Source organism: Ctenocephalides felis, unplaced genomic scaffold, assembly GCF_003426905.1.
Source record: "Ctenocephalides felis isolate EL2017-DRISC unplaced genomic scaffold, ASM342690v1 CF-g0.4_SCAFFOLD_03571, whole genome shotgun sequence".
In the NCBI taxonomy this organism is placed as follows: domain Eukaryota; kingdom Metazoa; phylum Arthropoda; class Insecta; order Siphonaptera; family Pulicidae; genus Ctenocephalides; species Ctenocephalides felis.
In genome coordinates this window covers 21,702,659-21,719,753 of record NW_020539725.1, presented here as the reverse complement: position 1 = coordinate 21,719,753, position 17,095 = coordinate 21,702,659, and the positions used below count along the sequence as shown (strand labels likewise).

At 29.2% G+C, this 17,095-nt stretch overlaps 1 protein-coding gene across 1 annotated transcript in view; it reads right to left on the bottom strand.

Annotated features, from left to right (window-relative positions):
• LOC113385798 (cAMP and cAMP-inhibited cGMP 3',5'-cyclic phosphodiesterase 10A-like) overlaps nucleotides 1–17,095 on the bottom strand; it is a 42,373-nt gene that overhangs the window by 12,320 nt on the left and 12,958 nt on the right. Inside the window, exons 5-8 of the mRNA XM_026623632.1 lie at nucleotides 11,741–11,914; nucleotides 9,725–9,870; nucleotides 3,804–3,973; nucleotides 858–991 (exon numbers count right to left, since the gene is read on the bottom strand). Of these exons, the coding sequence (XP_026479417.1) occupies nucleotides 858–991; nucleotides 3,804–3,973; nucleotides 9,725–9,870; nucleotides 11,741–11,914 (624 nt within the window). The remainder of the gene's footprint in view (nucleotides 1–857; nucleotides 992–3,803; nucleotides 3,974–9,724; nucleotides 9,871–11,740; nucleotides 11,915–17,095) is intronic.

The window sequence follows — 17,095 nt, the reverse complement described above, 5'->3', positions numbered from 1 at the left end:
AAAAATACAAGCTGTTAATGAATGTATGTTAATTTCAATTACATGAAGTTCTTCGAACACAATTACATGATAAGTGAATTTGCGAAAACAATATTTGTTTAGGCGTTGTTTAACACAATCCACTCTGTGAATAAATATTATAGAATTTATTAATCAGCAATTACTTCATTTCTCTAATGAAGGTTCATTTCTAAATGCTAGTTACAATGACAAACCGATCATATCATATTTGAAGTATGACTTTAATTACATTATTGTTTCTAAACATTATACATATTTTTAATGCTATTATAAATTAATTATTAATTTATCAATATTTAAATGTGTATAATGGTTGGCACTAATAAACGTGTGCATCACGAGTGTTAGCATATTATTAATAAACATTATTCAAAATTGGTATATGATGTATTTATTTTTACTTAAATGCCATCTCGTACAGTAGCAAATAAGTTTTACTTCAGACGCGAGTGAACTTTATATAATCGTTAAATTTATTAATAGATGAAGAAACAATGGAAACAATACAAATTTTTACTCAAACTTCTACAAAGTCGAATTTATTTTGTAATAAAGAAATAATATACGAATTTGCATCACGTTTTTAGTTTTCGTCTTTCTAAATTCGGGCATACTGATTTTTCCATCTTCTTTGAAGTTTCATTACGACTTGAACAAATTCAAGAGAAAGAAACATGCTTGTTTTATAATTATGCCATGATGTGATATGTATTTATTACTATGTGTAATTTCTTTATTTTGATAACATATGAGTTTAAATATATTAGCAATATAAAAATAATGGTTAGAAAATTATTGTCTCGAAAAACAAAGCAAACAGCTAAAACAATAATTACCGCTTCCAACTTTGATGCATTTACTTTTGAGTAGTGCAATGCAAGCGAACAATATACAGCAAAAGTTTTAAACAAACTTTCATCCTCTCTGTCAAAATATTTGTTGCTCTTCTTGTTTATGACTTGGAGAATACCTGAAAATAAGTATTACAAATTTGTACATATTATCATAAGTTTTTGTTTCTGCCTCGCACATTGGAACTTGCTCGTACAAAAAATATAATTTATATTTGAACAGCAAATGAGCACAATGCGTTTAGTTATTATTATTTGTTTGTTATTTGGTATATTGTTATTTTTTAACTATTATTTTGTTATTTTTTATTTGATTCTTTTTATGAAACTATCAAATATTTTTAATACTATTGAATTAAACCGTTTTGACATGACGTTGAGTTCTGGTTTCCCCGAATAACAATTTGATTACTTTTTACACTTATTATATTGTCATACCATATCCTTGTACCATGGATTATTGTGCTCTATTTTTAATATCAAAAAAAGTAAATTTTCCACTGAATGAAGGTTCAGACTATAGCTAAAACACATTGTTTTTATAATAAACTTGATCAATATTTGACTAAGCACTTTTGTAGTCCGAGAACTTTCATGGTAGGGGTTAAAAGTGTTTCTGCATATAAATACATGTGTACATGAGAAATGTAAATTCCGATATGTTAAATATAATCAACCAAAACCGTCTACTTGTTTACCTATCCAGGGGTCTATTTGTTTAAGTGACAACCTGTTTAAGTAACTACCTGTCTCAGTGACGACCTGATAAAGAGACTGTGTATGTAAGTAACTACTTGTCTAAATTGCAACCTGTCTGAGTGACTACATGTCTAAAAGACAACTTGTTTACTTTTATACCTGCATACATTGCGAGCCGTTCACCTGTCTACTTGTCTATCTGTCTGCCACTAAAACTGCCTACCAGTCTACTGGTCAACCTGCCTACTTGTCTACCTTTCTATCTGTTCACTCATCTACCTATCCATCTGTCTACCTGTCTACCTGTCTCTATCTGTCATCTGTGTATAAAAGTATCTACATGTATATAAATCGATAATGGTTTGTAATGATTACTTCAGACCATCAAGTGTAATTTTTTTAAATTTTTTCCTGAAAGTTAGAAACAGTTGGCCTTGCCTGTGCAATAATGTAATCAATTTTTCACTTATGCCATCAGTCCAAAAAAGTAAAATGTAGTTTGAGTCAATTGAATAGAAAGCTACGTCCTCTTAAAAACTGTCATTTGCAGTCTGCTCTGTATCTCCGAAGCGGCTAGACCTGTCTCTGCCAAAACTAGCATGTTTCCGCATCAACACAAATCGATTGTATTTCGAATTATTCTAATCAGATGGTATGTCTTTGCATAAATCGTATATTCATTTTTTGCACTTTTGCTCCATATCTCCGATACGGCTGGACCTTTCTCTGCCAAAAACTAACGATTCACGTATGAACGTGCTCTCGAATTCGCGGATTAAAAATTGTATCCATACAAAACACGGTTGTTTTGTTCATTTTTCATACTGACGGAATAATTATTGTTTACAGTCAATTAAATAAAGTAATCGCCATCAAAATTTTAAAGAAATTCGGGTTTTTTATTGATCATTTAACCTATCAAAGAATATGTCAATATCAATTTAAGCATATATATATACTGGGTGTCCCAGACCTTGGCGTCAAGTCGAAACGTGATAATAGTACCTTATATAGTACCTTAGTTCAACAAAAAGTCTTAATTCTTGAAAATTGGGGGCAATTATTTTTTTTGATTGGTGGGCCTAGGATTGCTATTCATGATTTCAATAAACAAAATTAGTAAGTATTACTAATACTACACCAAAGATTTAGGTTGCACTTAACAGCTCATAATTTCCAAACTACACTACTTTTTCTAATTTTTTTCAGGTCAATGCTGTCACCCCGATCCGGGTTAACGTCAATGTCTGGGACACCCTGTATATATATATTAGGTTGTCAAATATCTCCCTTCCGCTTTTTTGCTCTTGGTTTATAATACAAAAAGGCGGAAGGGAGATATTTGACAACCTATGTATATATATATATATATATATATATATATATATATATATATATATATATATATATATGTATGTGTGTGTGTGTGTATATACATGTTAGTGATATGAAAGATGTAAATAGGTTGATTTATTAATTAAATTAGTTATGAACCCTATTCATCCCTCGCCCTTGGCTACTGCAATTACGCAAGCAACCTACCAGTTACTAGCAAGAAGCAGTATATATATATATATATATATATATATATATATATATATACATATACATATACATATAATGATCCAATAATACAAAAATATTTGATCACCAACCCTTGTAGTACGTTCAATTTACACCGCGTATTTATCCTGCACCCGCACGTGTGTAAACTTTCATGTTACAATAATAAAACTATGTAGTTCACTTTCTCTCGGCTCACCTAGTACGGTATAATTAATTTTCTTTTTTCCACTGAATGACGGTCTCGATGAAGACCGAAACGTATGGATAAATAAAGTATATCAAAACTACTTTAATTTATTTTTACTTGGTATTACTGCCCGATTCTAAATAACTCATCAATATATATATATATATATATATATATATATATATATATATATATATACATACATATTAGTGATCTGACAGATGTAAATAGTTTGTTTTATAAATTAGTTATGGACCTTCTCTCGCCTTTGGCTATAGAAATTACGCAAGCAACCCACCAGTGCGTACCCCCATAAATGTGTATGATTGTGTACATATATAAAATGATCCAATAATACAAAAATATTTGATCACCAACCCTTGTAGTACGTTCAATTTACACCGTATTTATCCTGCACCCGCACGTGTGTAAACTTTCATGTTATTACAATAAAACTAGTTCACTTTCTCTGGGCTCACCTAGTACGGTGTCCTTACTCATGATGGGTGTGCAGAGCACGGACCGCGTTATGTTCCCCGTCTTGGTGTCGCTGTCCACGTTGTACCTGGCGTCGGCGTACGCATCACGAATATTGACGGTTTGTCCCGTGCGCGCCACGACGCCCGCAACGTCACGTTCCTTATTGAATCTATTTGAAAGTATGTATTAGGGACAGGCTATTATACCAAGTATCAATATGCATCAGGTGGGTACTATATAATACATGTATGATATAGTATAATTCAAAATGTCTACAGGCGCTCGTATTTATTGAAAATTCATAGTAGGGGAGACTGGGTGGGTAAGGGGCGTCCAGTGATCACGTAATCGATTTTTTAGGGATTCGTGATATTCAAAATTACCCTCTTTACTCAACAAACGTTACGTGTGTTTTTAGTTACGAGAAAAAATTGTAAAATTTTTTAATTTTTTTTTTTGAAAATGTTTTGAGTTTTTCAAAAATTCAGGTAGAAAATAAATACACGTGATATCTTACTATACCTCTCGCTTTCGCATATGATATTTTGTGATTTTTTGTCAAACCCTCCCTCCCCCTAAACGCCTCATGTGATTAAGGGGCACAACTAGTGTGAAATTTTCAAAAAATCGAATTTTTAATTTTTTCATAGTTCGATAGGTTATACCTTTAAAAATAACATACCAAAATTTTAAATCGATAGCTTAAATAGTTTTTGAGTCACAGCCATTCTAAGAGTATAAATATAGTATATAGTATAACGATCATTCAATCTTTAAACGCGTTTTTCTCGAAACAGCATTTTCCGAATTTGCTGCAGCGATTACTCAAAAACAAATGATTGGATCACTATCACTTTTTTTTACATGTTTTATATATAGTTATCCGTAAAATGAACTATCGATTTTTTGATCGGATCAAAAATCGAATTTTGGCAGTCCAAAAACGACGAAAATTTTAGGTAAAATTCGACCGATTCGATTTTTTTAAAAAACGCCGCCATTTTGTCAATTTTCCATTTTTTTCTTTATCGTAGTTCATTTTACAGACAATATTATCTAGTTTAACAAAAAAAAAAAATTAATTTTATTCACGTCGAAGGCCGGAATCACTGCAGCAGTGAGGGGCATTTTTTTTGTCGCGCCGTTGGAGATCGACGATAACTTAAAAAATATTTAATTTTTTCCTTCAAAAATTACTATGTATTCTTAAAACATATATAAATATATTCTTAAAATTTTGAAATTATTGATAAAGTAGTTTTTTTAATATGAATTCGCAAAAGTGACTTTTTTTAGGCGGTTACACTAGTTGTGCCCCTTAATGGACACCTCCTAATCTATGCTGATTTTGAGATAAGCTTCATAGAAAGAAACATGAAGTATGTTTATTCGAACAAGTTTACAGTATTGCATTGAATCAGCGGTCTACATTAATTTAGTTTGTATACCGCATTGCTTTTAAAGAGTCAAAAGTCAATTTTTTGTTCTATTTATTTCACTAATAACTGTAATCTCGTGAGATTAATGAACACCCCCTAAGCTATGCTGATTTTGAAATAGACTTCAAAGAGAGAAACGTGAAGTATGTTTATTCAAACAAGTTTCCAGTATTGCAATAAATCAGCGCTCTACATTAATTTGGTTTGTATACCGCATTGCTTTTAAAGAGTCAAAAGTAATTTTTTTGTTCTATTTATTTTACTTTTTAATAACTGTTACTTGTACACAGAGAGATATCAATTTGTTATTTTACTATAAGGTGAACATTAATAGTTGATTACCAGTAAGTAGTTTTTGTTTCATGTGACATGTAATGTTGACATAAAAAAGGCTAAAAATTACCACAAATAAGGAAAAATCTGACTTAATTAAAACAAAAAACGAAAGAGAAAGGACAAGAAAAATTCTATACAAGAAAAAAAGTTTTTACTAGGACCTTTTGCTAAAAAATGTGTTTTGTTGTATATTATTATATTAAGTTGTTTGCGCCAGAAAGACGGTAGATGGCACGAACAAACTACATTTGTCAGAATCAGGCAATACAAAATCTCTGGCAATTCGGAAAGAAGAAGATTTGTATATAAGCGCTAATCATTTGCGTTCATGGGTTCTCTCGTTTATTCATTTACTATGTTCACTTGTTTTGCCATGTTAGTTTGTTGTATTTACCGAGAGGTATCTGTTATTAACGTGAATAAATACTTTCATTAATTGCTAACAGTGTTCCTTATTGTGGTTTTGGAGTCAATTCCTTCCTCTGCACCCGATTCTGAGAGAAAAACAAGGAGATAACCTCGGCTGGTTTCTTAGTATACTGAATTTCACAAAATTCTCGGAGTAGCTATTGAATCAAATACAAGAAACTATTCCAAAAGGGTCTAATCAATCCCCATCTTTAACATAAGTTTACGTATTTCTGTCAATAAAATCCGTTATAAGCCATTTTGTTGTTTATAGCTATTATTATTGAAATTATATTTATGCCTATCATAACTATTCTGGGTATGTGGACGTTTGTGACACTCGCCTTTTTATTGTACGATTTGATTTTATGACTAATGCATCGTATTTAAAAACTGCTAGAATTCTACGAATGCTTAGTATTATCTCGTAGACAAATGTTCAAAATACGATTTAATTTACTTTTTCACTGGTATATTGAGAAAACTATTGATGATAAGAAAAGATGACAACGGTACCCAGTCTCCCCTACTATATAGTAATAGACGGTTGAAGTGATATGAGTGAAAAAGCCAAACGTGGATTCTCTTTGAACACAACTTTAGAACGTTGTTTTGACTGTAGAATTAGTTTAGTGGTATGTTATTGCTGTTAATGTATTTGGTTTGGATATAAATGGAACTCACGACTAAATTAAATTTCGATTAGTTGAATTATAAATGTAGAGTACGTTTTCGTTACTTACACATGAATGAATTTTGCGGTTATTGCAGTAGAAAGATTATTTCCGTAAGGAAGACTGGGTACGGTTTCAACATAACATATAAAAGCTTCTAATTTTGAGATAAGGTCTAAATGGAGAGATATATTGCATGTTCGTTTGAAAAAGTACCCATCATTGCAATCGGTCAGCGCCCAACATTAACATGAGCTGTAGATCGCAAGGCTTTTAAGGTGCCAAACGTAAGTTTTTTTGTTCAATTTCTTTTATTAATAACTATTAATCGTATATATACTATATAAATATATACTAGCAAACCCGACGAACTCCGTTTCGCCACCAGATGGTTTGGATGGAGAAAGATGAAGAAATTTTTAGTTTGTATATTTGAAAGGGAAAATTTTGATTTTATTATATAACAGCAATGAATTTATTTCGATTAAAAAATGGAGTGTTTTTTAGTTGAACTGCTCTAAGTAAATGAAAGTGAATCCGCAAATTATCCGTTTCATTGAAGTGCTCTTTGATAAACCACATTTTTTGTTTTTTGGTCTGACGTTAATACAAACAAAGCGGATGATTTTCCAACTTGTGAACAGGCAACGTATAACTGCCCATGTGAAAAACAATTATTTTCTAAATAATCTATTTGAAATTTATCCCGCAAACACTAAGCGATTGGCCTTGCGACTTGTTATTGCGAACGCAAGGCGAACTGGAAATTGCAATAGTTTGAAGTCAAACGGAAGACCAGTCGGAATCATTGGTATGTCACCAAATCGACAGCAATTTTTGATTGAATGGTCAAATTCAGTGCGTGTATATCATTATTCTTTGCGGCAAGAATTGCTTGTTGACTTAACCAAGCATAATTCTGATAATTCTCACTAATGTCATTAGTCGAATTTTTAATTACGGTGCGTGAAGTTCCAGCAATTTGCATTAGGGCACGATGCCATGCATCACTAATTTTCTTAGCTATAAACCTTGCGGAGCCCGAGACCTTTCCAACGAATGCAAAATTGTCGAAATCGGTTCGTGCGTTCTGGAGTTATTTCGTCAGGAAAGAAAACCCGACTTATATTTATATATATAGAAGATATATATATATATATATATATATATATATATATATATATGTATATATATATGTATATATATGTATATATATATGTATATATATATATATATATATATTATATATCTGTATATACATATATGTATATACAGATTATGTATTTCTAATTCTTAAAATCTAATTTGATTAAAAAATAATAAAGAGAAAGAAAAAGAAAAAAGCAATGCTAGAAAAAAAGATTTCACAACCGGCATCATCATCATCCTATCAGTACATTTTTTGTTAACTTCATTAATAACATGTTTATATTATATTCATTAGCTTCGTTTAAATCATTTTAATGTATTATGTTACCAACATATTTCAAACAATAAAAGACGTTCAACCATTGTGGTGTTTCCCCAACCGCTGTCACAACCGTCCTCGGGATGTTGACGGTTGTGACACGTGCCCATTTTCTGTTTGATTTGATGCTATAACTAATTCATCATTTTTAAGGACACTATTGCATTATTTTTAGGCAGATAAAAGTTCAAACTGCTATTTGATTTACTTTTTCACCAAGTAACCAATTACTAATAATTAACAAAATTATTGCTGATCAAATTTAAATTGGTTTAACTGCACCCAGTCTACCCTACTTGGTGCACATTTGTTCAGAAATAATACAATAATTTTCAATCGTTTGTTGAAGATGAATGTAGTTTATCCACAGTATTTGTTACACTTTACAATTTCCTTGCTTAGAAATGAAAATACAGAGGACAAACAGTATAGAAAATAAACTAAATATTTGATCAAATAAAATGGATGGAAAAGAAGAAAAATAGGATATATATCCAACATGCATTGTAGGACAGTGTTTTCTATCTTGAAATAATAGAAAATGCTCTCCCTATAATTTAATAATGATTAAACTGTAAAAATGTACTAAATTGTTTGTAACTTTTTGTGATTTAACTGAAAGTATGAATTCTTTAAGTTCGCATAATTTTTATTTAATTAGCGAAAATGTTGTAGTGAGAAAGAAATAATCACAGTCTTGTCAGATGTTGAGCGTCATTGTAAAATGTATCGCGCCGTCCAAAGTTTATTTTGAGGTAGGTTTTATCATGTTATTTTTTGGATTTATTTGTTATTATTGCAATTATTTCTATTAAAATGAATAAACGTGTGGTACTAATAATTTCGATCAATTTCATTGTAATTGGATAGAATGTTGATTTTGAAAATGACACACTTCTACAAGAAACAAAGTGACATAGCACTATTTTGCAAAAACTATCTCAGCATGTCTTTATCTCATATGTTATTTTTTACGAATGTATGGATAAAATGGTTTTTGTAATTAGTTGCATTTTTTCTCAAATGTGTGATTACTTATAGTTTCTACTTTAATAAATATTTTGTAGAGCTTCGAACCAAGAGTCCAAAAAGTAATAAAAAACAAAAAAGTTTTTCAAAAAAACATTTTTTTATTTATTTACAGTTGATGTTTCGGAACTAGAAACGTCCTATCTTCAGGATATTTGTCAAGAAACATGAGTTTGATAAGATTTAAAAAAATAATATATTCAAGAAAAGTAGAAAATTGTGGATTTTCATATATTATTAAAATTGTGAAAGAGATAACATTACAAAAATATGACAATATAATCAAAATGAAAATAATAAAATCGGCAATAAAAATGATTTTTTTAAAAAAAAACTTTGTTTTTTATTAATTTTTGGAATCTTTGTTCGAAGTTCACACACATATATATATATATATATATATATATATATATATATAGCTTCTAACTTACTACAAAGAAATAAGGTTAGCAAAAAAATCAGCAGTCTTGTGCCTGCGCAAAATATTGGTTGACATTTGCAATTTCGAAAGGAGGAAAACTGATCGTTTCTTTTTATTTGTAGAAGTAGAATTGTAATTACAAAACCTTATCTTCATTTTTTTCTTGTGCAACGATCCTCCAGTTTGATCGAGACCTTCGTCAAACAGATCCGCCACCAAGTTATCGCCCTCATCTCGACACACCACGAAAAATGAACCGCGCTCCGCTGTCAGCGTCGTTTTGGCGAATTGCTGCTCAGAAAAAATTGACGTTATGAATGATGTCTCTTTCGTGAATTTTTAGCAAGTACACGTAGTCATTTTAGATATTTTGGTTGAGATTAATTCTTACAATTTTTACAATTTTTACAATTTTTACAAATTTTTGGAAGACAAAAACTTTCGCACTCGACAAAATTCCTGATCCCTTGAGTCACTGACTGGATTAAATCCATACTGATTGGTAATTCAATATAGGCATGGTTCAAAATATTTATATAAACAAATATTTCCCTCTAACAATATTATAAGAAAAACATTGAATTAATTATGGTAACACAAACATGGTAATGAATTTGTGGAAATTCTTATAAAGTGGTTTAGGGTGTGTATTGAGCCCATCGATATGGAGTATTTGCTTATGCACGGTGCGACCCTCGGGCCACTCAGAAAACCCTTCCGTTTATATATTTCGCCGCAAATCAATACATATACTATATCGACGATACTTTAGATACGTATGTAGGTAAAATATACCTGCGCGAGTAAATATCGTTGGCGAAAAAAAAACAATATTTCATAAACTACTATATCTGATCATTTGATATTGACGACGAATATAGAAATGGAACTGGTCACAGTAAATATTTATTATATATATATATATATATATATATATATATATATAAATATTTGCAGCCCAAACGTCTAATTAAAAAACGTTTTGACACTTGATGTGTGTCTTATTCAGTAATCTAAAAAACATATAAATATATAAAAGGAGGAAATTATACATACCAAACCAGGAAAAACAACAGAAAACATTAATTATGATGTAAAATTGATTGAACACTAAATTTGTGTAAAATAATAAATTACTATTATATTAACAAACGAGAAATGGGAGGAGCGTGATGTTGTTGATAGCATTGCATTGTGGGCACTGTTCAAGGTTAAAAGTACAACGCAGTGTAGACACGCCGGTTTAATGGAAGAGTGGGATATATATATATATATATATATATATATATATATATATACACAAATAGGGCAGAACGGGGCTTAAAAGTTCAAGAGTAAAAAGGTATACCACCGGTAGTAAAGTATAGATTTTTTTAAAAACAATAATTGTAAGTAGAGGTAAAAAGATGTATAACCATACATCACCTTGATTCTTACGACGTTGCTATAGGGAGAAAAATGGCAATGTTTAAAAATATATAACAAAAGTATTTTGTTGTATTGTTTAAACTAAACAACTATGCCTAATAACAAAGAAAGTAACAACAACAAAAATAATTTTGTTAAAAAAAATAACAACGTGGCCATTTATCTCCTGATTGCAACGTCGACCAATTCAAAGGTGACTGGTTACACATTCTTAGCTTCTACTTTAAAATAGTGAATTTCGCTTGTTTTTGAGATGATGGTGGTGGAACATTTTGCCAGCAGACCTTTAAGCCCTGCTCTATCCAATATATACAATATACATATCTATTATAAGGCAAGTTTAGAGATACAAGCAGGTGCTAATTAACTAGTGTACATATCAGAATGTACATTGATGATATAAGATAATTTGGCATACGCAAATGATGTTATCATATCTTTGATAAATTTGGCGACCTTATCTGATTTGAATAACTTTCATGTTTATTTCTATACATAATATAGCTTTCATACAAGCATTTTAAATCTAATGTAAAACTTTCGTATGTTGTTCAGAAAATTGCACAGTCAATTAAAAACAAGTTCACCAAAATTAGTATAAGAGCTCAATATAAATTTGATCCAAATGAAATTACTACTATTGGACTAAAGTTTAAACAATTTAAACAAAAAAGAATTTAACAGACCTATTTTTAGTAGTTCATAGTATAATGTATAAGAGACGTTTTCTTACCACAATTTCGGAGATCATTTTCTCAATTTCTACGTTGTGTGTAAAATAACAAGTAGTTAGCTCTAAAAGATATTCGTTCAGCTTCTGCTGACGCTGCAGAGCTAAACGCCTCTGGTTCTGGTGAACAGACGCGCCCATCCAACCGGTTACAGCTATCACGGTTTCGAGATCCTTCTGCTCATTAACAAATATTTTCAATTAAAATGTATAGTAGTAAGTTAATTAATATATATTAATTAAATTTTTTTTCTATAATGCTTTCATATGCGATCTGTTTATAAAAAAAACTGTGATTTTTTTTTTAACAATATAGAAGAAGAAGATCACTAATTACTAATATAATAAGTACTGATGTGATAATAGTGCAGTAAACGGAGCGTTTTAGGTCTGAATTTTTTTTATTGTGCTCCGAATTGAATGAAATTTAGGAATTAGGTTCATCTTACCCTTAAGTTCAAAAGTGAAAACAATTCGGGTTGCGCCATCACCCCCCGGGGGAATGACCCCCCTTCTCAATTGTGTAATCACATTTTTTTCAAAATAATATCGGAAATCGATAGAAGAACTAATTATAAGAAAAAAATGTCTTTCATAGTTTTTCAAAAAAAAACTAATACTTTTCAAGTTACTAGCCACTAAAGATTCATATATTTTTGGCGTTTTTCTTCGTTTTTTTGCAAATATCTCCTAAAATATACATTTTAACGAAAATCATGTAATGAACAAAATAATTTCAATAAAAATCTTAATAAATCGGTGTTGCATAAAGTGTTCTAGGAAAAATATTAAGCAAGATTTGAAAAAGCAAAGTCGTTTTTTATTTCGTTCAAGATTTAATTGTTGTATTTAAAGCCATCTAGTGTCGAGGTTTTACATTTTATGCATTTCGGTGAAATTGGGTTTTATAGTGCTCAACATAAGCTTTAAAATGAGTTCCGTTACAAGTTTTTTGCGTGTAAAATGACTGAGCTATGATGCAAATAAGAAGCATATACAAAGTTTTTTTCTTTTAAATCATATGGTTTAATGAGCGCCATTTCCACCAGAATTAAAGTAATTCACATTCCATCTAGAATTCACTTCATTATAGACATCTTGATGGATTCTAGTAGATTCACTACTTTAGTACAAACTATTTTCAGAAAACTCACGATTTTATAAAAACTTTTTTCTTCAATTTTTTTAAAAATGGAACTTATTTTCATTATATCTCAAAAAGAATAAAAGATACGTATAAAAACATATAGATAAAAATCAAAGGGATCTTTCTAGCTTATTATTGTTTTTTATTATTTTTCTTTCACACAAAAATTGACAGAGTTATAAATGTTTAAAGGCTGCGCGGCCGCGTAAATTGAAAAGATTTTTTTTTATAAAATCGTGAGTTTTTTGGTATGTATATATATATATATATATATATATATATATATATATATATATATATATATAGTATATCGCATTATTTAATGCAATATGTATATGATATTGTGAGAGTATAATACCCTTGGACAATAAATTTATATATATTACTTGTACACTGCAAATCACCTCATTCAATGAAACGTTTTTAAAACTGAAAAAAAATCGGGAGTTTTGGTACAATTTTGAGGTAGTAAATAGATAATCACATAATTCATCATATTTTGAATAATTTTTTTTCTGCCGCAATGAATATAAATTTTGTAAAACCTAGCTGGATGCTACTGAATAAATAACATTCAAATAGAAACTTGTAATATCTCATGATTGAAAAGTAAATAAAATCAAAAACCAAATAATTTGTAATATGATAAAATCAAAAACGTTATGATAATACACTAATTTAAATATAAATATAATATTGTTTGTTGATGATTCATGTTTAGATTTATGCATATAGATAACATTGCCAAAATAATTTATGAAAATAAATAGATAATATTTGTATGAATATAATTGTTAATTGTTTTGTATTTTAATTACAAAATGAACCGCAATTCGCTATAGGTAGCCTTTTGAGCGTCAAATTGTCACTATAATTTACATGGAAATTACAGTGAAAATATTTGGTTAATGATAAATGGCAATGGAAATGGTAAACAGCATATAATTATAATAATGGAACGATATGAAAGCATCAAATTTAGAGCAAAACATGAATAAAATATGAAACTATATAAATAAACATTTAGTTTCAAATTCATTTTGCATTATAAATAATCTTGAATGAATTTTAACAAAAAGCTATTTTTTGCATATTTACAAGTAAACTTCACTTAATATTTCGTAAATGGTAAATAGCATTGGAAATTGTAAACAGCATATAATTATATTAATGGAATGATGTGAAAGCATCATATTTAGAGCAATAAATGAAAGAAATATAAAAATTTATTAATAAACATTCAGTTTCAAATTCATTCAGCATTCAAAATAATTTTCAATGAATTTCAACAAAATCTATTTTTAGCTGTACATTTGAAAGTTAAATAGTTTTAATGTAGATAGTTTTAAAATGGATTTAATATAGATAAAACGTTTGCATGGAATTGCTATTATGTTGAAAAATATAGTAAATGTAAAGTAAATTCCACATGATCGTATATATATATATATATATATATATATATATATATATATATATATATTATTTATTAATGAGTTTTAAATCAACGATAAGTATTCTCCATTATTCCGCAATTATTATATCGTTTAATCATTTCGCGCGAACATCTGAAAACGTCACCTTGTAAAAAGTTTTTGGCCTTTGTGCCAATAAATTTATATTCAGCTTATCTGAAAAATCTCAGAACCTTGCCAAGTTTTTGTCCATAAAGTTATCCTGCCAAAACTTTGTCTGAACTATGAGAAGTAGCGGTGCGACAATACTGCTATCGGTGTTATATAATAAAAATTCATATCGAAAAATAAGCCTTCACTGTATATAAATATAAAATATATATTTATTCAGATATACATATATATATATATATATATATATATATATATTTAAAAGTTTGAAATTTTTTAGCAATAATCTTTGAAAGTATAGGGAAAAAGATTAGGTATACGTTACTTATTTGTTTTTTTTAAGATGAATTATTAATTTTGAGTTGGATTCGACAGTTTTTTATATTACCTCTATAAAAGCTAGTGGGTGGGGTAAGAAGGACCAACTAAATCTTTACCTTGGCTAAGGTGTAAACAATGAAAAATCGTACATAAAAAAGTAAATTAAGTTAAAAATAGCAATTGTAAAAAACATAAATTAAATAAATAGTTTTTCCAACTTTGCTGATGAATATTTCTGAAAAGATACTATTATAAAAAATGTATCCATAAAATTTGTATTTTGAATTGATAAATGTAGTTGTTATTTCGTAACAAATCCCTTCGAAATATAAAGTCAATTCAATCTATTAGTTCTCCGGCCGTCCCATTTTACCCCGCCTACAGAGTAGAAATACCAGATGACAAACTTTTGAAAAATAGCAAAAAAAAACATATTTCTACAATAGTTGTTTGTTTAATGTGTGTTATTTGTTATTATATAGGATTGGATCTTCATATTTAGCTCTAGTCCATATATATTCAAAATAAGTAGAAGCCCATTTGTCGAATAAAAAAACGGTTGAAAGAAAACTATTTTTTTTCCATGATACGTTTTGACATTTTATGTGTGTTATCATTTAGCAAATCAAACTAGAACAAAAACAAAACTTGAAACACTACGAAATGTTTTAAAAAATAAAATCTTAGTTTCGCTTGTCAACTGATAAGCATTTTTATTTTGCTTATGAGGCAATATATTCAATCTTTCAGTCTTTGATTTACATTGTTAGTTGTGTTGTTTCATTAACTTCCCGAAGGAGAAGTTTATGTTTTCATCAAAAAGACCAAACTAGGAAAAAGTATGTATGTGTGTGTGTATGTGAACAGATTTTTCGCCGTTAATCGACGTTTTCTCAAAAAGTGCTGGACCGATTACAATAATTTAAAAGCCATTCTTGATTAGAACTAGTGTTTATCAATTTTGCGCGACGATCAGCCAAGCCGTTTGAAAGAAAAGTAAAAAAAAAATATCCACGTTGTAGGTCTCAATTCTGAACTGATTTTTAAAAATCAAAAACTGTTCGAAAGGCATTGGGTGGAAATGATATTGATGATTAGTTTTAGGTGAAAATCTATCGGAGGGTTTTCTTGGAACTAACTGTTGAAATTTTTTTTTACGATTTTTATGAACTTCTTTTTGACAATAGATATTATGGTCTTATAAAACACACTAAAATGTTACAGCCTTGCGACAAATAGTTCAATGTTAAAAATTCATCAAAGTTTGAGAAAATATTATAGTCAAAATTTGTGTCAGAAGTTGCTTTTGTGATGTTATGAGTCAAACATTATCAATTAATTAAAATTTAAAATAACAAGCTACAACTTTAGGGCATACAAGCACGTGTCTGAGCAATATAATGAATATATTTATAGTTAATTTAAATGTGTTTGAAAAAAATTTATTCGAAATCGCAATGTTTAGATTTAATTGAAAGCGATAACTTTATTTTTGAAATAAACAGTTGAAAATTTTGTCTAAATATCAAAATTTCAATTTCGATTTATTAAGTCAATTCCTATACATTTTAGGAAGTTCCTGCAACTTGCATTAAGACTAAATGCCACTTTCAACTAGTTCCTATTAAATTTATAAAAATTTTCTTTTAGAAATATTATTAATGTTCAAAGTTTTTATTTTTGTCCTGGTTTGATTCGATGAAAGATGACACACATCAAGTGTCTAAACGTATAATGAGAATAGTTTTACTTTTAACAAATCAAATATGTTTCAACATCAGAAAAATAATCAAAATTTATATTTATATATATATATATATATACATATATATATATATATATATATATATATATATAAGTTTGTGAATGTGTGTAAGAAGATGCAATGATCAATATCATTGCATTCTTAACCACAGTATGAATCGATTACATTTTCTATGAGTTTGATTTGTGTCTGTCAGAAACTTTCGGAACAATACAGCGTAGTTTATTGAATCATAAATGGTTCTGTTTATAACATCTAAAGCACGCAATTCTCTTGTTATGTATATAATAATTGACTATTTGATTACTTTAGATTCGAATAGCTTATCGATAGAAGCCTCATAGAGCGCGTAACGCCTTGCTCTCAAAATGTATTTCAATTATTAATCATTTGCCTATTCCGTTAGAATATATACCTGTAAATGATTATTAAATTCCACTACAGTTCGCGATGTAAACTATGCGTTTGTGCTATGTGGTATATTTACCACCTGATGAAAGAGCTATTAATGTGCTTATGAATAGAGACGCTAAGGGAAA